The following is a 27,025-nucleotide window of genomic DNA, read 5'->3' as shown; positions in this document are numbered from 1 at the left end:
GGTGTATTGAGGTCGTGACTTTTCCAGAGGTTCTGAACGCAGCGTACACTAAGGTAGCTGGTAATACAAACAGAAGTGATTATTCCTGGTGTTTTCGCAGGGCTTCCCTACAAATGCATTCCCTGAGTGCGTGTCAGCTCACTGTACCATTACATGTTTCTGGGTTTAACAAGAATCTTGTAATAAACAAAAATTTTCCTAATAATGACTTGCAGCCTTTTGATGGCACGATGGCTGCACTTTCTCATCTGCCATTTCACCTGGTTCCTGGGTTGTAATTAGATCTGTTAAAAGGGAACCTAAAGAATTCCTGTCTCTTCCATAAAAGATACATGAGCGGTTACCAGGTGTGTGCTGCACTGCAGGAAATCGGAATGGTTTTATATGTATGAGCCTATTTATTTTTCATTCCTCTATTGACATTTTTTCCTTGTTCAGACAGAGTGAAGGTTATGCATGCAACCAGCAGTATAATTTCATTTCATGTTGAATGAAATATTCCAGTCAACCTGACATGAAAGCGTTCGATGCTGGATATTGTAAAGAGAGGAAAGCAGATGAAGGGCCCTTTTCATGTTGATGTCACCATTTCTACAAGTATTAACTCTAGATTAGTGTTTTAATAATTGAGTGAGAATGTCAGGCTTGGCTTATTCTCCAGATTGGAAACCTTTTGTTGTTTCAAGAAAGCCGTATTTTCACCTTTGGATGCGATGACTTTGCCTGCTACAGTAATAAAGGGCAATTCAGTCATTAGTATGTTATATGGATGGCAAGTTTTTATCTTTCCAAGGTAGGGGGATTTCTCTTTTTTTTTCTATATTGCATTTTGTTGAAGCAAGTGCATGCAAGAGATGTTTAATGGACAAAAAAGAAATAGTCTGAGAGCATGTGAACAAGATCTTTAGTAGTGTGCTTCCCAAATTGCAGTTTGAAAGTAATAATTTTTGCATTTTATGGAGAAAGCAAACGTAATCCATTCATCTGGGTTTCTTTTACTTTCATTGCAGGTAAAAAAGCAACTGGTGCAATGCTTTTTTTTTTTTTTTAATTGCAGGGCATGGCCAAGGAAGAGACAGAACTGCGGTTTCGGCAGCTGACGATGGAGTACCAGGCTCTGCAACGAGCATACGCCCTATTGCAAGAACAGGTCGGAGGAACATTGGATGCAGAACGAGAAGTTAAGGTCTAAATGGCTTATATTACATGAAAATAAAGGATTGTACTTGTATGGGGGTTTCCAGTTTACTTGCCCAGGTCGTTCGCAAGCTAGCCGGGGGTCAGCCAACCCCTCCAGCATGCTGCCAACTGGGCGTGCAGGGCGGGGGACTGGGCTGGACTGGCTGCGCAGGTGGGCTCCGGGGTCTCTAACCCCAGCTGGCTTGTCCTGCCCCCCCGGGAAGTGCTGGCTGGCTGGAGGAACCACCGCTAACGTGCTTCTCTTTTCACCTCCCATCAGTGTAAGGGAAATTCAGACAGAAATTTTATAGGAAATCCTTAAAATTAAGCTCTCTTTCTATAAAAATCTAGGACGGATAGCCTTAAATATATAATGCTTGGTATTTAATTCCTTCTGGATTCTGTGAGATTACATGATTCCTCATAAAATGTTTAGACGGCTTATAGCTGAGATTTTTTTCTTAATTAAATTGCAAAGTGTCCTATGCTATTCTGCCTGCCTATCACACATCTGGCATAAAATGTTACGTTTATTAGGAGTATGTTGTATATTACAAGGAGTCAGCAGGACTAACCATGCACAGAATGCAAGAGTGAATACAGTAAACAAAGGGCCAAATTCTGTTCTGAGCAAACAGTTTGAAGTTTAACAGGAGAAATGTAACTGCGAAGTCTGAATTTGGCCCTATGGTGTGTATGCGTTATGCAGGAACGCTTCCCGTAGTTCAGGGTAAGGGAGGTAGGGCGGTGCTGGGCGATGCCCGGATCCGTGGGGACACCTCCGGCACCTGCGGCACAGCACCACGTACCACCGAGCTGGGGCTGTCCCAGCTGCCGGCAGTGCCCTGGCTCCAAGGAGACATAAAACAAATGGCCAAATTCCTCCAGCTGAACTCCATCTTTACAATGATATTTTGGCTTTCCTAGCTATGGAACTAGTCTGCTTTTCTTTCCCTGAATAAATCAAAGAATTAGCTGCTAATTTCACCACTGCCTCCACTGGCGAGTACCTCTCAGCCACCAGATTTACCAGCATCCCTTGTCTCCCGGCGACCTCCCTGTTTGGTGTTCTCACTCTCTGTGAATGCCCAAACCGCATTAAAATTAACGTTCCCAGCAGCATGCACTCTGCTCTTCAGTGTAAGGGATTGCATGTGTAAAGAGAAGCGTCATGAAACAAGACGTGCCCAACCTGACAAGTGCCTTGATTTTACTTTTTCCATAGTGAGACAAAAAGAACAATGCAGGTAATGCAAACAAAAAAGATCATTTTCATTGTAAATAACAAGATAAATAGCAGATAAAAGCTTTGAGGACAGTAATTGTTCTATAAAAAATATTTAACTAATAGCTAATGACAATTACATTCACTCTCTAGAAAACACACATGTGTATTTAAATAAGCATGAAGCTACAAGTAAAGTAAAAAAGAACACCCAGTACAGTAAGACCGTAAGACAAGGTACTAAATGCATAAGGAGCAACACAGTTTTCGGGTTTGTAATGTTCCATACATTGGGTGTGTTCTGAGCTTTTTAACTCATCAGAAATGTAAAGGAAACACGTGTGCCCAGAAGTGTGGCGTAACATGCTCCATTTGCATTCGCAGAGAAACGAATCTTTGCATGACACTGGCTTTTTCAAAGGCCTTGTCCCGGAGCAGGGAAGGCTGCTCGCTGCAGACTGCCCTACCAGCTGCGGGAAGCCATTTATTTTTGCTGTCCTGCTACCTACCTAACGGATGCTGTTTGTGTTAGTCTTGACTTCAGTCTCAAAATTGTTATCCCGTCTTACAGACTTCTCTTTATGATTAATGACTAATGCGGTGGGCTTAGCTGCACATTTATTTTGCCAAAGAACTTTAAAAATTGTTTGTTAAAAGTATTTGATGTTTTAGGTATTTTCTGTACCTGTGCTACCTTTTGTCTTTTAGAGAAAGTTTGATTTATTGTTTTTTCTTTTTCCCTCATATCCTACAGACACGTGAGCAGCTCCAAGCAGAAATACACCGCTCTCAGGCTCAGATCGAAGACCTGGAGAAGGCCCTTGCTGAGCAGGGGCAGGTAATGCGCGCGGCCGGACACCGGCCCTTTCTCCAGCCTTGGTGCTGGGGGCAGGAGGGGGCTCTGGAGACGTGCCTGGTCACCTCGCTGGAGCACCCTGCAGACGCTCGCGACACTTCGGTGTCTGCGTGTGTATAGAATAATCCCGATGCTACTTTTCAATAGCTGGGTTTTGCAATCAGTAATTGCAATTAGTAATTGCAAACCACACATACTAGGGAAGCAATTGCCGTCCCTGTCAACGTGTGCTGTAGTGAGCTACCCTGCACGGCCCCCATCACCACTGCACCCCTGATTTAGGAGACGTTAATGTCACCTGCCGAGTACCATTCCAATAACCATATTAATTAACTGATAAGAAAGCACTCAATGCAGGTGCTCTAGTTGGTTTCAGACAGAGGCAGGCATGTGAGGGCTTTTGAAAACCCCACTCTCACATTCACCTGGGTAGTACCCCAAACACCAGTCCCAAAGACCTGAGAGCCCAGCAGTGCTTACACGCCAGCTCCTGAAACAACGCCCGCTAACTGCTGACCTCAGCCTGACGCCTCGCTTGCTCCCGCGCCACGGGGGGAAGAGGGATGACGTCTGCGTGACAGGGTCTGTGATGCGCAGGTGGTACAGTACGGGCTGCGATGTATCTACATGTCACAGTACGGCTGTGAGGTCAAAACGGGTGCGATGTACCTATAGCACACCGAGAATTTCCCTGCACAGCTGGAGAGGAAATGAATTGCTGTGCTGGGTGTCACTGCCTGCGGTCCCACAGCACAGGGACTGCTTGGCATCCCGCTGACAGCCGTGTCCATTACTGTCCCTGGCTTAAAATCGCTCTCTGTTGTTTTATTATGCCTCTCCTGAAAATTAAATCAGTGAAAACAGGTCGGTTCCCTTACCAATTTGAAGATGTATATAAATACTGAGATATATATATAAATTACACTATGGTAAAGAGAGGGAACAACTGTGTTTGGCAAGAAGTTGGTCTGCTTTAAAATCTCACAGACTACCAGTATTTTTGATACCTAGGAGAAAATTGGGGAGGTAAAATAAAGGACGACTATTTATTTTCTAATGAAATGTTTATCTAGTGAATGTAAAAGTAAGCTTGCCTTGCCACCAGCTCTCCTTGTAGCTGCACGAGATTAAAAGGAGAAAGCAGGTGTTAAAGTAGAAAGTGATTAAACATTTCAAGGGAAGGAAGAAGTGCGCAGCACAGACTGTGTATTTTCAGCAAAAACAAAGCAGTTCTCATCATGTGAAAAACTTTGCTGTGAATGCTTTCTTTAAATTCAGAGTAAATTTGTCTCTTAGGGCTATTTGAAGTGCCTAGTTCAGCTGTTTGTGTAGTTCACCGTGCCGCCTGTTCATGCAATAGCTCGTCAAATCATCTCAGTCGTCCTTTCAGAAAGGATTAATTTGAAATACAATTGAATAATCTACGGAACCACACTCTAGGAAATTTAGTCTAAACGATTAACGTGAAGCACATCACATTCAACCAAACATCCATTGAGCTCTGCCTTTCTCATGCCATTAGGCATTATCGAGATGTCTTATTTTTGCTTTGATGTGCTGAGACTTACGCTTGCGTCGTTTTAACTCCTGACTTCACCGCAAGGTGTCTGCCTGTGCACGACTGGCTCAGTCAGGGCTGGCTCCCAGTCTGTCACCTTGGTCTGACCCTGCGATTTCACTCTGCCGAGCGAGGTCTGGGCAGGTTTGGGTGGGAGACGCTGGGCCCTGGCACAGACCGCATTATGCTGCTGGCTGTTGCATGCCGTTTGCATCCCTTTGGACTGCAGCACCGAGGTCCAAATATTTGCCATTCGCATACGGCTGCCTAGCTACTGTTAGAAAATTCTCCCTCGTAGTGTTCCCCAAACAGCAAAGGCATTATGGTGTTGGGAGCTTCTGCTTCCCCGCCCGCAGAGCCCACTGGCTCTGGATGCTCACAGCGGGGTCACGAGGTCCCTCGGATGCAGGAGGGTCCTGCGCCCACCCCCCCCGAAACCGGGGAACACCCTGGCTGCGGGTGGCAGCTCAAGCCCAGCACCTCTGCGCCACCACGCAGCACCCTCCTCCTCCCGGCTCCGGTGAACTGGTCGGTCCCAGCACTGAGGCTACGCAGCCTGGAGATGCGCAGAAAGCAGCAGAACACAGGACAGCGTTGAAAGGAAAATGCACCTTAAGCTGGAAGCGTACAGAGTTTAAAACACCTCGCACGCTGGCATCCAAAGGTGGTAACGAAACAGGCACACTGCTAGCCTTGGGCTAGCCTTGGGCGGACTGCAAGGATCCAACCCCCAGCTGGGAAGACAAGAAGTGTTCCCAGGCTGTTTCTAACTTGTGTCTTACTTTTCCAGTCAAAAAAACAAAAACAAACCACAAAAAACCCAACAACAACAAAAAAAGAAAACAAAACCAACCCAGAACATAAATTACTTAGTACTTTAATATTAAATCATTTGATCCTTACCTTTCCAGCTTAACAACTTATTATTGTTAACCTTACTGATAAATAATGTTCTGGGTTTTGTGGCTTTTATATTCCATCACGCTAAGAAATTAGTTTCAAAATAAGGTTTATTTTGCCTAGTGTTCAGAAATATGTAATTTGTATTCAGTATAATTGCAATTTAATAGTAACTGCATAACTACAAATATCACTTTTAATGCAAACCAATCTTCTAGCTGAAAGCAGTTTTTTAATCATTGGAGAGTTTCTATTCCACTTGTATACTACAGACTGTTAAAATAAGACAGAAGGGGTGAGCTGTCGTATCATAGGAAATAATGGAATTACAATTTCATATGCAATATTATTCTGTCCTCTTCTCTAGATGCGTTATTTAATGAAATACTTGCTACTGTGTTTGTGCTAAACATTGCCAGCCCCACCTACGATACTGGCCATTTCTTTTTCTAGGACATGAAGTGGATTGAGGAGAAGCAAGCATTGTATAGAAGAAATCAAGAGCTGGTAGAAAAGGTATTCAATGTTTCTATTTGTATTATTCAAATAATATTTCTAGCTTAAAGACTGCAGAAGGTGAAATATTTTAATCTGTACCACGCAGCTCTACTGGAAATAGTTCACATATAATAACAAGATCCTTATAAACCTGCCAGAAAAAGTGGGTTTCTGGCATTCCCTATTGCCCATAAAATGTCCCGGTGCGAGGACGTCGTCGTGGGGAAAAGCCGCGCGTGCCATGGCGCTGTGGTCCCCACTGGTGCTAACCCCGGGGGTGGGCTGGGATGCTCGGCGCTCCCGCTGACCCCGGCGTTTCCCCGGCACGGTCAAAGCGCGGCAGATCTCGAGTGACACTCTGCAAACGGTGCTAACGCGTGTTGCTTTATTTTGCAGATAAAACAAATGGAAGCTGAAGAAGCTCGCTTGAAACACGATGTCCAGGACGTTAAGGATCAAAACGAGCTCCTGGAGTTCAGGATCTTGGAGCTCGAAGTGAGCACGTGTGGCAGCCGCGGTCCTGCCCGCCCCGGCTGCGTGAGCTGAGGCCGGGGCACTGCGGGGTTGGGAACTCACCCACGTTTACTCTAAAGAGCTACATTGCACTGAATGAGACCAAAGGGTTTGGTGCAAAGTGCTAATAAAAGAGGAAAAAACCCCAAACAAGCGCCCAGGGATCAATAGTAGTATTGTTGACAGGCTGTTCTGGCAGTCTTACTACTTAAGTGATTTTAAGATCCCGAAGATTGGCTCATGATGTAGATACACGTTTTACTATACCCCATCTGTTCTGAAAATGCAAAGAGATAAAACAAGAACAGATCATACGTGGGAAAGAAGAAGAAAAAGGAACTTTTTTTCATTGCCAAAAATTGTTGCTGTGTTTCAGCTCTTGTTAAACCTGCACAGAAGGAACCACATGGCCTAGACTGCTCTATTTACTCCACTGAGCCTTCTGTTTTCTTTATCATTATGTGTATTACAGAATCTATAGCTCTTGGAAACTGTTTTCCAAATTCTCCAAAGAGAGATTAACAAAGCAGCCACTTACAAGAAAAATTTAAATGCTATTTATATTATACTGGGTATAAGCGTATGGGTTTGTTCAAATATATTCTGTAGTCAAAGTAATAGGTAAGTGGTCATGGTCGGTGCCCAGTGAAGAAGCACAGTGGGAAAATACTGGCGCTGTTAATACGTCCGTCTGCCCTGCTTTGCAGTGAGGTGGGGTCTTCCCCGTCAGCCCTGCGTACCCTCGCAAAGCACGTGGTCTGGCCGGAGGAATGGCTCTTGCTCCTGGCTGCTGGCGGCAACAGCTACAGGGCGCAGGAGGAAGGGTTTCTGTGCTCCGTGCACCCCAAATAAAGCCACTCTGCGACAGCATCGCTTTGCAACGTTCTCAGTCAGAGCGGGCCTTTTTCACACCGTGTTTATCAAGTTCTTGGTGAAGCTGCCAGTTGCGACATACCGTAGTGGGTAACCGAGCAATTACTGTCGTTTCAGGAGAGAGAAAGACGATCGCCTGCCATCAACTTCCATCACGGTCCTTTTACAGAGGGGAAAAGCCCTCTCCAAGTCTACTGCGAGGCAGAAGGCGTAACAGTAAGGGATTCTCGTTTCGTACTTTCCTTTCCCTAAGTCGTATCAGTTGCTCTGGTCTTACTCCTGGTTTTCCATTTCTCTCTTGTTAGGACATAGTAGTAGCAGAGCTGATGAAAAAATTGGACATTTTAGGGGATAACGCCGTAAGTGTATGTTCCTTTAATAAATTGTGCATGCTTTGGTGAATATTTGTCCTCATGCTAAGTTAGCAAAGCCTTCTTGGTTTGCTACTGCCCAACCTGTCCTCCCTGTGGTCAAAGTACTGGGCTACAAGCTAAGCGTTTTCTGGCTTTTTCAGATTTTGTTAATAGTCTTCTGACCAGCGCTAGGTGGGCTCTTGGTGGCACAATACTGCTTTTCAATTTCCAATGACTTGGAAAATATTTTGAAACTTTGGTGGTTTTTTTTTTCCCCCCGGTCGCTGTTGACACATGGTTTGTTTATTTGCTTACTTTGCATTTGCTTTGCTTTTGCATTTTAGCAGCTGTGTATTTTAATTTTGTCTAATAACCTATAAACCTTTGATAGTAACCAGGATACTAAACAAAAAGTTACAACAGCAGCATGAAAAGAGGAAACAAATAGTACGAAATTTGAAAGCGTTTCTCCTGCAGCAAACAGAAGCGATTAGTTATACCTATAGTTATGTATGTGGAAGATACAGATGCCCTCGCGTATTCTCCCTGCACAGCCACAGCAGAGCCCTGGAGCCCCGGGGCTGCGAGGGGCAGAGCAGAGCAGAGGGTCTTGGTGGCTGCGGGCCCCCCCGGGAGAACCCCCCGCAGGCATCGCTCTGTGGAAAGGGCCCCACTGCTCCCACAGCCACACGCTCTGCCCCACGCGTTCGGGCCAGGAGCTGAAGCACGTTGAAACAATTAATAATCTTCACCGCTCTGCAGTTAATGATAGTCACACTGGCAGGAATATGAATCCTAAAATCGTTTCTGTGCAAAGAATAAAAAAAGATTCATATAAGCTTAATGGCCAGAGAGCTAAGACTGACCCTACTGATGTGCAGACAGACAATACCCATTATTCTGTTAATGCCTGTGCTAATGTTGCCTTCAGTGGTGTTACTAATGTCAGGTTAGTCCCGTGTGGTGTTTTGGGACAGCGTCCCAGACAACTTGGAGACACACAGGACCAGAAAAGTGATAGCTTTTCCAACATTTTCTATTCCCTTTTTTTCCCTCTTGGCGTCTTTACTTATATTAATGATCTCTAGTCTATAATGTTATTTCCTCCTGATTTTTTTTCCCCTATTACATACAGGAAGTTACTTCCAGATGCGACACAAGGGGGAGTTTGCAGTTCTCACCTCAGATAGCTTCATGATAACTGTAGACTGTTGTTATCGCTTGTTTTTTTCTTGCTGTCACATGTTTAACATCAGACTGAGCCACGGATGGCAGACTCTGCCCTGTGGGTGCATGTCGTCACGTCTGGCTGTTAGAGTCTGGGAAAGCGAACCCGTGTCCTGCCCGTGCCCTGCACCCGTGTCCTTTTCCGTGCATTTTCTCACTTGCATTTCTGCAAAGCCCCCTGGCAGCTTCTAGCTGCTTCCCACTGACCTCTCCTGAGTTAAATATTGCTTTGAGTAAGGCAAACCCTTGAGAAAGTACCTCTAGGAGTAGAGCAGAAGCAAAGGTGGGAGGGGTGCAATACATCGCTGCAGGCTCCGGGGCCACTGGGGACTGGCATGGAGAGAGGGGTTGAGGAACACGGATGTCCTTCTGTCCCCACAAACAGGGGGGGTCAGGTCAGAAGTTATCACAGAACAGGAAAGAAAACCATTAATAGTCTGTGCAGATGGTTTTATTTTTAATGTCATGTAACTTGCTTTAAAAAAAATGACATACATTTATAGAAGAGACCACTTTCAGGGGTCCTCAGGAAAGGTCTCCTCCATCACTGCCGACAGCACTTTCACCGCCCCAGCCTTGGGCTCTACATTGCAGTTCACCAGTCACCCTTCTTACCCACTTCCTAATTACTCCGCGGGAATGAGAGCTGACGGCTCTCTGGATCTGAACAAATACGGAGCCCAGACTAGAAGGATTCACTTCTCCTACTGTAGATGTGGTCAGCTAGACCAAGGTTTGGCATGAAATGCAAAACATAGGTTTAGTACTTTGTTAAAAAAAACCCACAACAAAACACGGATTGAGCAGCTAACATCTTAACCAATGTTTTCCAAAATCTTGACTTGGCTCTGCAAAATAAGGGTTGTGTATTAACTTACTGTGCATACAGTGAAACACAGAGGACTTCAGATAACATCTCTTTTCTTCATGGCACATCACGCTAAGCTTGATCTTGTCTTGCGTAACTGTGTGTTTATTCCCTGTTGGGGAAAAATAGATCCAGTGTCAACACCTCAATTAACTATATGTATAATAACAATTCAGCATGAATAGTTACAATTGTTTTTACAACATTACATTACAATACTAATTTTCTTTGCCTTAGTTTATTATTTAATTTCATATTTATTTAATACAGCAGTGGCCCAAGTAGTGGATTAATAGCAAGACACTGGGATTTGTTGTAATTATATTCTGCTTTTGGTGCAGAATCTGACCAATGAAGAGCAAGTAGTTGTCATACAAGCAAGGACAGTTCTCACGTTGGCTGAAAAGGTAATAAAACCTGTGTAACCCATCAGTAAACACGTGTCATGAAAGCATCCGACCCTCTCAGAATAACTCACTTGAAGACATGGTGGTGTAATGATAGTTTCATCACAAAATGCCATGATCCTCTCTGAGGGTGCTGAGGCCCTGGCACAGGTTGCCCAGAGAAGCTGTGGCTGCCCCTGGCTCCCTGGCAGTGTTCAAGGCCAGGTTGGATGGGGCTTTGGGCAACCTGGGCTAGTGGAGGGTGTCCCTGCCCATGGCAGGGGTGGCACTGGGTGGGCTGGGAGGTCCCTGCCCACCCAAACCAGTCGGGGGTTCTGTGTGGAATTACATTTACATTAGTTTTCACCAAAATAAAGGTAACATTCAGGCAATACAGACAGACTTTGCTTATTTTAAAATGTTTCTTAATTAGCAAAAGGATGTTAGAAGGTAAACAACTAGCCTTTGAAATAATGCTTTTTTCCATCACCAATATGTATAAAAGAAAAAATGAAATAATTAGTTAATTTTTCCTCTTTTATTTAGTGAATAAGTACTTGCAGTGTGTGCTAACACACGCTGAACTCGCAGGGAAAGCTGAACGCGCAGGCGGGCTGCCTCTGCTCTTTAGGCTTAAGCACCTGGTCTCTGTTTTTGTGCACAGTGGCTACAGCAGATAGAAGTGACAGAGTCTGCGCTGCAGCAGAAGATGCTGGATCTCGAGAACGAAAAGGTAGTGAGGGAGCCGGGGAAGGAACTGGCGGGGGAGGCAGCGGGAAGAGCCGTGGCGTTGGGGCCAGGCCATGCACTGACTGCCTCTTCCCTGTATCCCAGGAGCTGTTCAGCAAGCAGAAGGGCTACCTGGATGATGAGCTCGACTTCAGGAAACAGTCCTTGGACCAAGCTCACAAGGTGAGGAAAATCAGTCTCGACTGAATTACGACATCTTGATTAACTCACTTTGTGTAATATGGTAGTCTGTTCTCTATAGAAAAACTCAGCTTTGGACAGTACTGCTCGTGGAGTGGCCCAAGGACTAAATAATAGGCTGAATTTTAAACAAGTCCTCGATACCCTGAGCTAACAGTGAGTTCCTTACGGACAGAGTCCCTTGGGTTTGCATGGTCCTTGCAGGATTAGGACCTAAATGCTGGTTTATTAAACACAAATTGTAATTGCAGAGGTTTTTGGTAAATGACTAAAAAGAAAATTGTATTTTCAGTAATTTCTCTCTTCCTTCCGAAATAGCAAGTTTGACCTAGACATTTCCTTAGATCTTGGATTACAGTCTCTGCAACCAAAACAGCTTGGAGATATCAATTCTGTAAATTTGAAATGAAACTGCTTTTCAGTCAGGTTCAACATTAGCTGATCCTAACCCATTTCAACCATCTCTTTAGTCATCAGCTGTCTTGTCTCCTTCACTTAGAGAAAAGTTCAATATATGCTCATAAATGACATAAATGCCCAAATTTTTGTATCAATTTATCTCATTTTTTCATTGCCATTCAGATCTTGAGCACAGTTGTGCTTTCTGAGAAGCAGTGACTGTTTATGCCTCTTTTTCTGGATACTTATCTATTTGTACGTCAAACCATTTGGGGGAGCTTTTACCCCGTACGCTTCCTGGTCCTGTAAGGATGATTTTTAAGACCTATTTTGCCAAATGCCGAGAGCTGTATCTGGAACTAATGCCCATGCACAGCGGAAACCTTGGAAAAAATGCACTGCTCCCTTACCTGCGGGCTCAGCCCTAGCGCAGGATTATCTCCGGCAGCTGTTCTGGAATCAGGTTGGTGCAGCCGAAGGCTGAGCCTGTCAGATTCATCTTCAAAGACAAGACCTGAGAGGAGCGATCCCCTGTGTCTAAACAGACCCCTAAATCTGAGTATGCAGCAGCAGAGTGGGAAAGGTCGTATGGCATCTCCTGAAACTCCTGGTAACCTCGTGGCGTGTGCAGCAGAGCTCAGACGCGGAGCCGGGGCTGTCGATGCGGGCGATACTCGGCACCCCCGTGGCTCGCAGCCAGCCGCTCACTCACCATCCGTGAGATGGATCTCCAGTTTCGGGATCCCAAATTTACCAAAGGGTCCCACAACAATTACCTGCTCCTTGGCTCTGCCGCTCGCTCATGGAGAAGGAAGGAGCGTAATGAACTGTGCCGTAGGCCATGCCGAAGTAGCTGAAGGTTATTTGCATTTTCCTGTGTTCTGTGAATGCATCGTATGAGTGTCCCCGGCAAAGCGATGGGCTTTACTCCTGGGCACAAATGCAGCCTGAAAGCAGCACGAAAGCTTTGTTCTGCCCCAAAATTTGAGTGGCAAAAGCTCTTTCGATTTCTATAATTTGCTTCACTACCATGTTTCTTTTATACCCCTTGAGACCAGGAGCTGCTAATCTCCCCCCGCTAACTACAGCCAACAAGATTACCAGCTGTAACCACTAAGCTCTTTGCCTGGTTTTCACTCCCTTTGGTTGCTGGTGGGGGATTTTGCTCCGAGAAGCACTTGGCTTTCACAGAGACTGCTGACACTGCTGCTGCTCTGGGGACCGTGAACTTCCCCACACTCTTCTTTCTTCACAAGTCAGTACAATCAGAGAGGGATAATGGTTGTTTAATCGAGGTTTGGGGCCCAACAGAAATCCACGTTTTGAAGAACAGCATTTTGTTGAGACAGTTACAGTTAGCAAGGATGGTGGCATTATTTTTAAAAGTGAAAGCAGAATCTTCTTCTGATATCTGAGCTGAGCTGATCTTCCCCACAGATACACTACAGTTGCTGTCTTTCAATTAGAATCAGTATCCGTAATTCCTGCCCTGACATTGTTATTCTTGCAAATGCCTGTATTCTTCGGTTCTGACTCTGCTAAGCCATAGTAAGAGAATAACACCAGCAACCTTAGGTGGAAAAACTTGTTGATTTTGACTCGAGCTGAATTATCCAACAGACAACTATGGCATTTTCGGACAGCCCACCTAGAGGGTCAAACCACACTATTGCTGGCATGTTCTTCTGAGCTCTGCAAGATGCCACCAGCTTTGGAGAGGGTGTGCAAAGGTGCCATCATTTGCTGCTTTGTCTCTTGCTCTATATCGAACTTGCTGAAAAAGATTTTGTCTTGGTTTTGGCTGGCATAAAGGAAGAGCATTTCTCTTGGACTTTGAAGCAGAAGACATTGTCTGGCAAGGTCACTTGCCTTAGGAGGGTACCATGCTTGGGCACCCTGGGGAAACATTGCCAGTCCATTTCCTACACACATATCAGTAAATCTGGACGGTACATCCGTCTGTGTGCAAGAGACGTTTTCTGATGCAGGGAAGTAACGGCTCTGCAGCCCAAGACTGCAGGAACAGAGCCCAGCTACCAGATATCTTGGAGCTGGCAGCTCTGCCAGAGAAAGTGCTGGAAACACCTTCACGCGAGGCATTTTAAGGTAGTTGGTACAAAATGCTGCAAGCACACAACAGGGAGTCATTCCTTCCGGGCAGGAGGATGAACTGGTGCCGTACCCTCTGCTACTGTGGGCAGAATAGCTGGGAAAGGTGAACTGAAACACTGAACGTTACATTAAAAAAAAATTCTGTAACTCACTAAATGAGTCTTTTATGAATCCCTCCCCCTTCCCCTTCTCTTCTTTTCCTTCTCTCCAGAAAGGAGAGGTTGGTGCCCATATATTTTTTGAGAGGCAGCCTAGGCTGAGCCCAGGGCCTGTCCCAGTTCCAGTGCTGCTCAGAGCCCACAGTGTAGAAGCAGCCTGAAGTATTTTCCCCTGGATTGAGGGTTCCGCACTGTGCTGTGCGGGAGCTCAGCACACAACCCCTCTATTGCTCCCGTTGCCTTACCAGGGTAGGATTCTCAGTTCCTCACAAAATCCTCATCTGATCAGAGACAAGGTCAAGCTGACAGCCTTATATTGTTTTTGATTAGCAAATTCTGGAATTAGAAGCCATGCTCTATGATGCCCTGCAGCAAGAAGCTGGAGCCAAAATTTCCGAACTTCTTTCAGAAGAGGAGAAAGAGAAACTGAAGAGCGCCGTAGAGCAATGGAAGCGGCAGGTGATGAGCGAGCTCCGGGAGAGGGACGCCCAAATCCTGCGAGAAAGGATGGAGCTCATTCAACACGCCCAGCAGGTAGGCACTGAAGCACAGGTATGGTGAGATTTGGGGTGGGATGGTCCCTCAGATGGAAACGTGAAGAACTTCTGAGCACCAGCCTCTCCTCACAGAAAAGGAGTACCAGAAGTGGCTGGTCCTGGGGCCAGATTTTGATAATCCCTGCAAACCGGGCCGTTTGATTCTCATGAACTTGTCACGCACAGTGACATTCATAGAGGACTCATCCACAGCTTAAAACCCAATTTAGGCTTTTTAGAAGCACAGCACATACGATTTATATCTCCAAAAATAGTGTATCTTCTGGGTACATCTGTATTTGGTTGGTTAATAAATATTTTTTTTATTTGAAATCTGACAGAGAATTAAAGAGCTAGAAGAAAGAATTGAAGGCCAAAAAAGACAAATAAAAGAGTTAGAGGAAAAGGTAAGGTAATGCAGATGAAACAGTGGCTGTATGTGCACATGACCATATATTCATTTCACCTTGGCTAAGAAAACGACCTTATAAAAAGTTTGTGTTTGTCAGTGCAGTGAGCTAATGCGAGAGCACTCCAGGAAATCATTTTGCATTTGCATAGTCCCTCTGAGAAGGAAAGGTTACCAGCTTAAATTGAGTCTTTCCTTCTGTTATCCTTCAGTAAAGTCCACACAGAGGATTCGGCAGGGGTGTGGGGGGTCCATCCGCCCTGGGAAGGGAGTGATGGAGAGCCGCCAGACGGCAGAGGCGTGAGGTCAGCACGTGCTCTGGGGAAGGGGCCAGGGATCTCTGCTCCCTCCCTCCTGGCTCCAGCATTTGCCCGTGCAGCTGCGCTGACCTGCCTTCCCCAGAGGGAATGAGGAGGCCTCCTCATCTCCTCCTTCTCGTCCTATTCTTCCTCCTCTCCTCTCCACCTCTCCTTCTTCTCCTTATCCTCCTCTCCTCCTTCTTCCTTCTCCTCTCCTCCTTCTCCTTCTTCCTCTTCCTTCTTCCTCCTCCTCTCCCTCTGCCTCTCCATCTCCCTCTCCTCACCTGCAGCCACAGCAGTCACTGTCACTGTGGTTAAAGTCATCGAGCTTTCTCCAGTCAAGCCATAACTGTTGAGTTTTACCCTAAAATTACCCTAGTCTGAAACCATCTATTTCTAGTGAAACTGCCAGGGAGAAGGTGTCCAGGTACAACAGGGGCTGAGCTGGACTTTCACCTGAAACTAAACCCAAACCTTAGCAGTGTTGGTTTGGGTTGGGGTTTTTTTGAGGTATCAGAAGAATTCAGCTGGTTTTTTCCTCCCCATTTCTCCTGAGCCCTTGGCTGCGGCTGGGCTGGGCTCGGCTGGGGCAGGAGATGACTTGCATCGGTCTGAGGGACGGGGGCTCTGGCTGAGCCCTCCCCACGCCCTCGCAGCTTACTTCACACTCATAGTTCTTTTCAACTGAGAGTTTTGTTGCACTCTGTCTGTAACCACAGCTTATTTCTCAGCTAAACACACTGTAAACTCTTATTCTCTTTCTTCTCTTCCATTTTTTCCTCTCTTCCCTCCCCTTTTCAGTTTTTATTTTTGTTTTTATTTTTCTCTTTAGCTTTCATTCTTTGGTCATAGTCCTTCAGGCCACGTGCAAAAGGTAAGTAAGCCTCGGATCACCTCTGCTGTCCCCTCTTCTTCTTGTAAAGCATCAGAGCCTGCCCCTTGCTGCTCAGGCTGCTTCGGCAGTACTGGGGGTCTCCTGGGCGCCCCAGATAACTCGAAAAAGGAAATCTATGAAGCCTTTAAAAAAATGAGAAACCTAGACACCAGCAGGCTAAAAACTTGTCAAACACCATTTCCTTCTTCGGAGGGAAGGACAAGGAAAGAGAAAAACACAGCAGGGTTAAAAGCATGGAAACTTCCAGCAAACCAGGGTAAATGCCTGGTCCACGCTTCTTCCTCTGACGCCGTCAGGGCTTGCTCCAGCTGATCCTTCCCAGATATCCGTGGAAATCCATGGAAATCCACTGCCCTTCTCCCCGCACGGCTGGGGCCTCTGGCACGCTGGGCTGAACCTCTTGCATTAGCTTGTCCTGCCGTCCGGCTGAGCAGCCAGAATGGTTTGGGGGGAACGGGTCACTTATAAATGTGCGTTCCTCCAGGCAGCATGCCGTAGGGCCCTAGGTATTGCCTAAATCCCCCTTTTCCCCATGTAAGTAGGAGATAGCTTGCCAACCTGTTTGTGCTTCCAGAGCCGGCAGAAATTACCACGTGATGGGTGGCATTGAGGGGAACAGTCCCTGTTACTCATCAACGTCAACAGAATGTAACACAGCTCCTTTTTTATCAGTTGTACAATTCAAACAGATAATTCTCAGTATAACCCTTGCAGAAATTTCATGCATGTTAATTTTACCCAGATATACTTTTCTTTGATCCATGTTTTTACATCTTTTCTTATTTCAGCCTACTGAGGAAGCTACAATTGCTTCTGCTGTTCTTAACAGGAAGACAGCATTGATTGCCAAGACAGAAAAAGAGACATTGCCGTTTCAGAAACCCCAAATATCTCTCATATTTTGCTACTGACGATGGAAGATCCAGTCTTTCTGACCCTTTTAGACTGATGCTGGAATAGGGTATGTGGAAATTTCTGCACAGGTGACGTCTGCGCCCCTGAAATCTGAGCATTTTGAAAAGCCAGAACTAAGCCGACAAAGAAGAAAGCCAAAAATCCCCTCCCTCTCCTCCAGCCACAGGCTCCTTCCCGGAGCCCTGGCTCTGCTGCTTGAACTAATTTCAGTGGAACTCCTGGCTCTGCTGCTTGAAATAGCTCTCAGCTTTACATAAGGAGCGGTATATTAATTCAGATAAACTGAATATATTTTGGTTCCCTGCTAAGCAGGCAGTCAATTGCTTCTCTGTAGAAGTGATCGTGTCCTGTTTTATATGTCACGCATTTATATTTGTTATTCATAGTTATTTAAAAATCTGCCTTGAAAGAAGATTTTAGGAAGAGTTCCACAGGAGTAACGCATGAAAAGATAAATGTGAATGAAAATGAAGTGGTTTGTTCCAAGATATTTCTTCATAACACAGGGTATGTCCAATGGTTTGTTGAATATCCCGCAAGCCCAGTCTTAGGGAAAAACATGAAGCAATGTTCAGGAAATCAAGTCATAATTTTTTTTGGAGTTTTCAGTAGACCATGGCCTGCAGCACGATGAGAAAAATGGCACAATAATTTATACTTTGCTGTGCCCGAATGATGACAAAAGGCTTAACGTTGTCCCAGCAAAAAGATCAACCTGGAAAAGAGTGAATGTGAACCACCTTATCCCTGATCCGCAGGCTCTGGGCTGGGGGAGGCGGCCAGGGGGAGCGGCAGATTTTACCCCCTCGAGGCAAGGGAGCACAAGTACCGCAGAACCCAAGCCCAGGGGGCTGGCGCCGAGGCCCGGAAGGAGAATGGATCCTCTAGAAAAAGAGGTGAAGGAGGGACAATCCGGAAGAAATCCCACAGTGTGATTCACCATATGGAACCGCAGCCGAGCGCCCAAACCTGGGGCTGTCGGGGAAGGCCAGGAACAAGCTCCCGTCTGCAGCTTTGCACAGCGGAGCTGCCACCGAGGTCCCCGAGGTGCAGGATGCGGCGGAGGTACTGCCCATCCCTTGGAAGCGTGAGGCAGGAAGCAAAACAGAGCTCCTGACAGGTAGGATGGATATATTCTATGATTATATATACTGTGTAGCTTCCTTTACGTGGCTGTTAGTCTCTCTTGCTCAGGTTAAAATGCTTTTGATGATAACAGAGAAAATTTGGAAGTTACCAAAGTCTTTATGTAAACGTGATTTCTTTATCTCTGTCGTATTTTAGTAAGTCAGGTATTGAATTTCAGTATGATATGATCACAAATGCTAACTTTATGGTTTTAGATCAATGGTCACTCTTAAAAAATTACTGGGGAGGTAATGAAATATAGTCAAATTTGTATGAACAGCAAGCAATCATGCTACTTTAAAAATATGTATTTTAAATGCAGTAGATGAAAATATTGTTAATTTTGGATTGAAAAGACAGATAGCATTCAGAAAAGTATTTTAATTCACAGTTTCACTTACTTTTTTTCTAATTTATGCTGGTAATGAGTTACTTGGCTAGCAAACATGATGGTTTAAGTGCTCACGCATGGAGTTGGCAAACCTATAGACTCTGAGTTTATGTATCTTAATGTGTGCTTATTATTAGAGGCATTCAGGATAATACCGTTGTTATACCCTTAACACACCCGCCCGTCCGTGTTTCAGCCGTGCTCACGTGGGAACTGCGCGGCGGCAGCATCTCCCGGCCCTGGCGAAGGCTGCGGCGGCGGGTGGGAGCTGGTGTGGCGGAGGCGGTGGGGGGCTGCGCCCCAGCCTCTGCCAGCGGGGTGCTGGGTGCAGCCGGGCTGTGCGGGAACGTGCTGCGGGGACGTGGGAGCAGCGCTGAATAGGGGTCACAGCCTGGGAGCGCCGCGGGCAGGCGGCAGCGTAGGGCCGTGGCATCAGCGCCGGCGCAGGAGGCCAGTCCAGGTCCGAGGAGTGCCTGTTCCTGCCTCTCCTCCATTTAGGACTGCTTAACTTCTAGCATACTTTTAACAACCTTGCGCTATAAATATGCATGTTTGTATAAATACATATATATGTGCAGGCACAGAGGAAGTTGCCGTTTCCACTATTTTATAAAAGTATTATTTATGAACCAAAATTGTGCATTAATTATGCACCAAGTCTACATTTCGCTGCCAGATTAAGCACTCCTGTTGGGTCGAAGTTAACCACAGCCAGAGTGCTGCTCACCACATCCCGCCGGCCCGGGCGGGGGGGCAGAGACCCCGTCGGCGGGACCAGCCGCTGGAGGCTGTGGGCCAGGGGAAGCTGGAAATGCCATGAAATAGGTTGGAAACTGCTGCCTTATCGGCTGCTTTGCACTTTTAAGCAGTTTTAGGAAGTTCCTTTAGGCAGTTCTCAGTTCTGTTTCAATGTATGTTTAAGTCCTGCTGGAGGTCGGAAACTCCCAGGGATAGGTACCGCTCACACATTTCCAGATAAATAAGTGGTCAGTTAAGCTAAGAGAAATTTTTCTTGATATTAATTTTTACATTTATAGAAGCGCTTGAGCATCCCAATTTTTTTCCCAGTTTAATTAAAACCCAACATTTATTATAACTCTATTTGATATTCGTTTATGCAAAAGAAATAACATCTAAAACATGCTGAAGCCCAGGTTTGCATAAGGAAAATCTGTACTTGATGCACAAACTTGAATGCACATACTTTAGGAATTCAGTGGCACGTAGCTAAGCATATGTTCAGTCAAATCCTAAATTAACATTGGGAGTTCGATCCCGGCATTAGACTCATATTTCATATATCTGGCCAAAAGACTTTCTGGCTTCAGGTGCAGACCCCTAAGCCCCTGCATATCATCAGAAGGAAACCTGGCCCTCAGGTTGGAATTGCTCAGGACATGATGCTATTGGGTTTCAGAAGATAATTCTCCATGTTCCCTATTCTTCTGCTGCCTACAAGCTTCCTGTCCTGCTGCCCTCGCCCTCACAAGGTGTGTGCACCCCTCTGGTCTGTGCCCCATCCCATCCATCACCCCACAGGATCTCTTGGGGGACCCCCCCCCGTGGTCCCAAAGGCTCCTGGGGCCACCAGTGCAGCGGGGAGGGGGGGGACACCACAGCATGGGAAGCCAATGGGGACATGTCCCGCTTCCCCAGCCCGGCAGGGAGCCCTGTCCCAGAAAAAGAGAGGGAGTTTTGGTCCTTCCCTTCGCCCACATTGTGTTTGCTTTGGGGGGACAGAGGGACAAACAGACCCAAAGTCCGTTCGCCCCCAGGCCCTGCCTGGGACGTAAACAGGAAGGAAGAGCTCCAGCAGAACGCGTTGCCCAGCTCTGCCGAGCGTGGGTGGTCACAGGCCGCATCTCCGTGGTCGGGGTGGGCAGTGCTTTGTAGCAGAACTTGTGGGGGGTTGTGCAGCGGGGGCGACAATCCCTCTGCTCTTGCTGGCAGTAGCTGTTCTGGTAAGAAACATTGTCCCGAACACAGAGTAGACTGTTAGGTTGTGGTTTCCAGCGTAGCGATGTAATTATTCCCTTTATAGCTATAAAGTTTTACCAAATACAATGCACTTTGTGTGTGTGTATGTGTGTGTGTGTACAAACATGAACTGGAGAGCCCCGAGACTGGTCCTTGGAGGAGTCTGGTATCGCCTGCGCCTGAGGAAAAGGAGTAGTTGCCCATCACTGCCGCACAATAGCTCTTGTAACTAAATTCTTTCTGATAAACCCACACAAGGTGTTACCTCATGCTAACCTGGACTGAGGCTGACACAGATAAAATTGGAATGACCAAAACAGGTCCTGTGCTCAGCCTTACAAAGAAATATTCCCTCCATGAAGAAGGATCACATCTGGGTGGTGATCCAGTTTGATTCATGACTGTAAAGGTTTCCTATTGGTAGTAGAAGATACTACTGTAATTACAATGATAATTACTTCAATCTTAATTAAAACATTGAAAATATTGATGTTAAAAAAAGATTATTTACATTTTTCAGTGACGGAAGGATGGAGAGAAGACCTCTGTCTGAGAGAGGGTTACCGGGTTTACTTGGTGCATAAGGAGCAGCACGTGCTGCCGGAGCGCGGGGAGATGCTTCTCCCCGCAAAACTGTCAGCGATGTTGACCAGCAGGAAACTGGGTTTAGGCTCATCGTGGACAATGAGCTCAGACAGTAACCCATCTGTTTTCAGATCCTCTAGCCCTTGTATTTCTGACATCAGTATAAATTGTTTTTAGAGGTGGCCTTAACATTTTTAATTGAGAATATACAATGTATTTCCTACTGTAGGCAGCAATTAGAAATACCAATTTCAAATCTTCAGAATTTGATCTTTTTATGTAACTGTGGGTAGTACGTGCGAGTGTGCGCTGGGTGGCATTTCCCCCAACGAACACCTACAGAGCTCCCACTGGGGTCATGTCTTCTACACCAGTGCTGGATCTGTTCATGTGAACTGGTTTGGTTTGCAGATAATTACTTGTCTCTAAATGACTTTGTATATTGATTCCATAATCCAATTTTTCTTTTTTATTGGTGTGCTTTAGTTGTCAGAAGAGGTAGGGTTTTTGTAAGGTCAGCAGCGCATTTTTCCGGAATTGATCCACAGGGGAGATGATGAGCTACTGGAGCTTAAATTTTCCTGTAATGTTCTATCAGCTGCCTTCTGCGTGTGTATATATATATATTCATGCATTTTGAAAGGGGTTGTAAATGGCTTTCTTCACGGGGTACGGCAGTAAGGCTAATGAGCTACGTTATTAGAATACTAATTGGCAGGTTTTTGCTGTGCAGGATGACCCAAAACATCTTTGTTTAAAGTGAACTGTGTAGGGGAAATTCAAGCCAAGAAGACTCCAGTTGAGCAAACGGCGTCCTGGGAAGACAGAGGGGAAATGGCTCGAAGGCTGCTCATTCCTACTGCGCTGTAAATTTTGGGTAACTTTCTCAATCTCAGTAAAGAGGAGAATTTTGCTCAGTAATAATAAAGCGATTTCCAGCAGATTAATAATTGTCAATTCATATAAAAGCGTAGGGTGCCTGGTTGCACAGTATTTCTGCTTGAATGTTTCAGGGGTTGTTACAAACTGAAATGCATGGAAATGACAATGTCAGTCTGAATTTTTAGATGAGACGGGATGAGGTGGAGGTCCTCGGGCAGGAGTAACGACATGGCTGGTGCTTAAGGATAGCTTCAGCACAGTGCAGATCTGAGGCACGTCTGGGAGAGCTCTTTGGTCATGGAGAGCTCTCAGGTTATAGAGAAGCTGCTATTTACTATTTTGCTAACTCCCACAGGAAAACAACGTGCAGCAGACCTGCTGAGATTTTCCTTCGAAGTGGAGCATCCGTTTTATTATGGCAGTAACTTTTCTCCCTGCTTCCTGGACAGGTTAAGACGGGGCAGTACCTGGGACAATTCTTTATGTTATCCTTCTGCGATCAAGAAGCCCACAGGCCTATTTTGTTGTAGGGGTATCTGATATGCAGCAAAATTAATACAGGTGTTCTTGTATCTGTGAGAAGTAGCAAAGAGCTTTCTCGGAGTGTAAACATCCTGTACGTTTGTGCACAGCAGCGGCAATTCTGCCTCGTGTCTACTTCCTCCTCAAAACCTCGGGACCTTCCATCCCACATCTTTCTCTCAGGAGAAAAATTGCAGACATGCTCCCGGCAGAGCCTGGAGTTCGGAACAAATCCCACAGAGACATTTCTACGTAAACCAACCATTTCCTGGCGTGCCTCACAGACTAGACAAGCTCCGCAGTGACTATTTGTTTCACGTCTGTGTCTATCAGCAATGTAGGGTTTTGCTAGGAAAAAACAACAAATCGGTAAATATAACTGAAACGCATTCAGCATAACACAGTCCAGAACTGAGATTTGCATTGTAAAAGCCTGGTCCACGGAGCTGTTATTAAAGATAATCATCACTTAATCATTCATTTTCCAAAGTACTCCCGGGCATAGCAGATTCAGTTGTCATTAAGTCTGAAGTGTTCTCCTTAATTTTATTCTTGCTGAGTTCTTCTAAATAACAAGGACGCAGGTTTTTATAATGTACCAAACTCAGTGTTAGCCTGAAGAATTAATTAGCTGGAAAATCTATTGTAAAGTGAACCTTTTTTTAAAAAATGCATTATATTTGTAAATTAATATCTTTGTGTACACACATCTCCTACACACATATACAAATACATTTATATATGCATACATTAATTTGCAAGGCTTGCAGCAGTCAAAACCTTGGGGAAGTTGTTGTACTGATACACAGTAGCAAAGGAAGAAAAAAAGTACATTTTTGAGCACAGTCCAGCATAACTTAGCAGGAACCTTTTCTTGGTTCCTATCAGAGACCTCGTCCTTTCACTTCTGAGAGCCAAGACGCTCACCAAAACACTTAAATATTGTCTGGAGAATCAAATTTTAAGTGTAAATGCAAATTAGCTAGATTAAACTTCATTTTTTATGACTACTTCACGGTGCTGTTAGGTACAACTTTTTGTGAATTCATGGTCTTTATTCATAAAGATTTCACATAATAGGCCTGAAAAAGCGGTGCGGCGGTTTGACAGTATCAGATCGCGGACGTTCTGGATCCCCTCCAAGGCTGTTCCAATAGGTCTGTATAGAAGCATAACAACGTATTGTGGAGATTCTGGTTTGAGATGTATTGGGAAGAGTCGCAATTCTGAAGATTTTTGGTTAGATAATTAGGTGAGAATAATGGGTATTTGGCTTACTATTTAGCATCATTAGCTACTAGGACGCTGTGTTCCCGAGTCTTAAAGTCCCAGCGTTTGCCTGGTTTGTAAAGGCACAGGAGCATCGTGGGTGTGACTGCCCGGCTAATCCTGCTGCCTGCGGGGCTGGGGTTGGGGTGCTGGCCCGGCGGCAGAGAGGGGACAGCCCGGCTGGGGTGGGTCGGATGCAGGATGGCGCCACAAAGGTTAATGTAGGGGTGCCCGCATGGGATGGTGCTCCGTTTCCTCCGTAAATCTCTGCTGCTGATAGGGTCTGGGTGTCACGGTACTCCACGGCAATCAGGGAGAGCTCTGCTGCAGAATCCAGGGAGCAGGACTCTCCTTACGGCTCTCATCTGCTCTGCACTGGCCCAAAGACGAAGGTTTCCCTCGTGGGCGTTGTGTCCGTGTTGTGAGGTCACCCCTCGTCCACCCTCGTGGCGCCTCCAGTCCTGCACGTCCCAAGCCCGGCGTCTGCAGCGCGCGTGTGCGGTGGGCTTGATACGCAAAGTGGATGTGTCTGCGCTTCTGGGTCCTCAGAAATCCCAGAGAAACTCCCCCAGGAGAGGGGAACATGTCCACGAAACTAAGACTTGTAACAGCCTTATGCAGATCTGTAGAGGCAGATGCAGGAGATTTCGTTCTGTCAATGGCTTTTTCTAAAGACAGATTGCCCCGATGGCCAGTTTCCTTCTCGTTATAAACAAGAGCACAGCCTAGGGAAACAACAAATTGATGAAATGAGTGTCAGCATGGCTGTCAAGGAGATACCAGCATGCATTAGCAATGCTGTGATGGTTGTGAAGGTAAGATACTCACACATCATCAAATCAAAGCAACCTTTTCAACCTACGCTAATTGTACCCAGAGAGTGACTGTAGAATAATTTAACAGATTTATGAGAGTGTTAATTGTAGCTGAGTTTCCTAAAAACTGCTGTGAAAAGGTCATGGAGGAGAGAGCGCTACGTTTCAGGAAGGTTAAGGAGCTGCCTTCAACCGAGGGGTCCCTCGCCGGGGCTGAGATCGGGGTGGATGTCTGGCCCCAACTCCTGCCCTTGGGCTGCCTTTCCCCCGGGAGCAGCCCGAGCTGCGGCCGGGTGTCAGCCTGCGTTTTCTGCCTTAGCTCTGCATTTACGGCTTGGCTAGGTTCCCCTCCGCGCTGAAACCCTTCCTTTTCCATGTCGTGGATTAACGCCACAGCTGATCTCGTAGCTGTGACCGGGGATCTCTAATAAGAAATAACGCCTGTGAGCAACCAGGTCCTTGGCAGATTGTCACGGGTCTATTGTTTTCTGTCTTTCAGAGCTGTGCCAATGATTTGTTTCCATTGCGCTTCAGAGCCAATTTAGTACAGAATAGGTGAACCGGGTGGATCTTTTTATTCCCTGCTACGTTGTGTAATTGTGGTTTTCAACCAGTACGGAAGATTTGGCCGTGGATTTAGCAGTGGGGCACGTGCTCTCCTACGGCAGCGGAAGGGACGGTTGCAGCACGTGCTGCCGAGCGGGTCTGGGCAGGGACGGAGCAGGAGCTCAGCCCCAGGCTGGGCAGCGGCAGGTCCCAACCCGCCTCCCCCCGCCGAGGTGGGCACGCTTGGCCCTGGCATTGCCTATGGCGGCCGTCAAAAGGCTCCGGCTTCTGCAGATCAATTTGGAAAGTGAAAGTCTATTGGTAACTATTTGGCTGAGCTGAGTGGAGCTGAGCGGCTTCTTTGGCTGCAGTTTTCAGAGGAGTCCCCCAAGGAGGGAATTCCCGACCCCCAGGTGCCCATGGAGACGCTCCCAGCTGAGGGCTGTACGCAGCAGATGGGTGCACCCGCTGCACAGGGGATTCCAGCCGTGCACGTACTGCTTATCCAGTACGGATGGAGATTTCTGGAACAGTTAGGTGTTAATAAAGTTTTTAAAATCCACGTTATTGCAAATGTAGAAGACAAATACTGTAAATTCTTTTCTTTAGTTGGAAAACAAATTGTTGCTATTGATGTTTTCTGGGTATGTAACAAATAGTGATATTTTCTAATATTTTACATACAACACAACATGTAAATATATTTTATAGCTATCGTACCATATTTTCCAATACCATAACGACTGTCTTTTAATGGATTTGTCTTTTTAAAAAGCATTCCAACCTCATTTACCGATTATGTGAAAAGGATATGTAAATGTATTGCAAATTCACTGATAAGCGCCATATGCTACAAAATTCAAAAAAATTGAATTTGTTGTTTATGATGAAGATTTTTTTGTCCTGTAGCAGAAGTAGTTTATAGCGCATCTGTGTTGGATTTCCTCCTATCGCCATTAACGATGGGTAAGCCTAATCGTGCTGCGAGAGCCCCTGCCATTCTGCACTTACACTTCTTGAGTGTGCTGCCGATGCCAGAAACCCGGCTTTGCCCTGCGTGCGGGTCTGTTTGTGGTGTAAAACTGTGAAGAAAAGTGAACAGAAATGGTTAAAAATCGGCTGTCCCAGTTGTTACCCTCGTTAGTGGCAATCTCAGCAGAGTGCCATTGATGGGAGGTGAAGGACGGAGACTCCGCGCTCCAATCTAGGTCAGGGCTCGGTGCCGGCGGCTCGTGTTAGAGAGGCGATGCCTGAAATCCCCACGTGCCCCCACGCAGCACCGGCACCAAGCGTGCCCCGATCCCGTGAAGATGCTGAAAAGCTTCAGGGAGAGCCAGGGCCCCAGGAACAGCGTTTCAGATTCCACTCCTATAAATATTTATGAAGCGAAATGCTTTTATGCTCGTGACTATTTCTTTTGTGTAGCATATGTTCACAAGATTTATCAACATAAATGGATAATGTCAGGTAATTTTCCTTCAGTTGGTATATTTGACTATTTTAAGGGGGAAAACCCCCAGAATTTTCCGAATCAGTATGGTCAGAAACAAAATACACCATAGATATATTCAATGGGATGTCTTGCAAAAAAGTGCTCTTTATTCTTAAATGCCAAAATCCAAGTAAAAATGAAGATGTTAGTAACAGATGACGTGGGCAGTAAAAGGCTGCTGGTTACTGAGCTCCTTGGAGCTCGGAGCTGATGCCACAAAAGCCATTTGACTGCAGCCTGAAATGCGGTCAGCCCTGCGGCCGGCCAGGGACAGGCAGGGCCGGGCTGCGGGAACCGGGGGCTCCCGGGGCGCAGGGGCGGGCAAGCGG

The 27,025-nt window shown here is 46.1% G+C and overlaps 1 protein-coding gene across 4 annotated transcripts in view; it reads left to right on the top strand.

Annotated features, from left to right (window-relative positions):
* Positions 1-27,025, top strand: part of JAKMIP3 (Janus kinase and microtubule interacting protein 3) — a 100,818-nt gene that overhangs the window by 67,253 nt on the left and 6,540 nt on the right. For 3 of the 4 annotated variants that reach the window (XM_075757574.1, XM_075757573.1, XM_075757577.1), the window contains 13 exons: positions 1,058-1,186; positions 3,159-3,242; positions 6,172-6,234; positions 6,613-6,711; positions 7,720-7,818; positions 7,908-7,967; positions 10,392-10,457; positions 11,101-11,169; positions 11,271-11,348; positions 14,366-14,569; positions 14,913-14,978; positions 16,112-16,153; positions 16,963-18,209. In XM_075757574.1, the coding sequence (XP_075613689.1) occupies positions 1,058-1,186; positions 3,159-3,242; positions 6,172-6,234; positions 6,613-6,711; positions 7,720-7,818; positions 7,908-7,967; positions 10,392-10,457; positions 11,101-11,169; positions 11,271-11,348; positions 14,366-14,569; positions 14,913-14,978; positions 16,112-16,153; positions 16,963-17,085 (1,182 nt within the window). In that variant the 3' untranslated portion in view covers positions 17,086-18,209. The remainder of the gene's footprint in view (positions 1-1,057; positions 1,187-3,158; positions 3,243-6,171; positions 6,235-6,612; positions 6,712-7,719; positions 7,819-7,907; positions 7,968-10,391; positions 10,458-11,100; positions 11,170-11,270; positions 11,349-14,365; positions 14,570-14,912; positions 14,979-16,111; positions 16,154-16,962; positions 18,210-27,025) is intronic. The other variant, XM_075757576.1, reaches the window with a different exon arrangement.

This window comes from Balearica regulorum, chromosome 7, assembly GCF_011004875.1.
Source record: "Balearica regulorum gibbericeps isolate bBalReg1 chromosome 7, bBalReg1.pri, whole genome shotgun sequence".
Lineage (NCBI taxonomy): Eukaryota > Metazoa > Chordata > Aves > Gruiformes > Gruidae > Balearica > Balearica regulorum.
The sequence above is the reverse complement of the archived record's forward strand: the minus strand, read 5'-3'. Positions and strand labels throughout refer to the sequence as shown.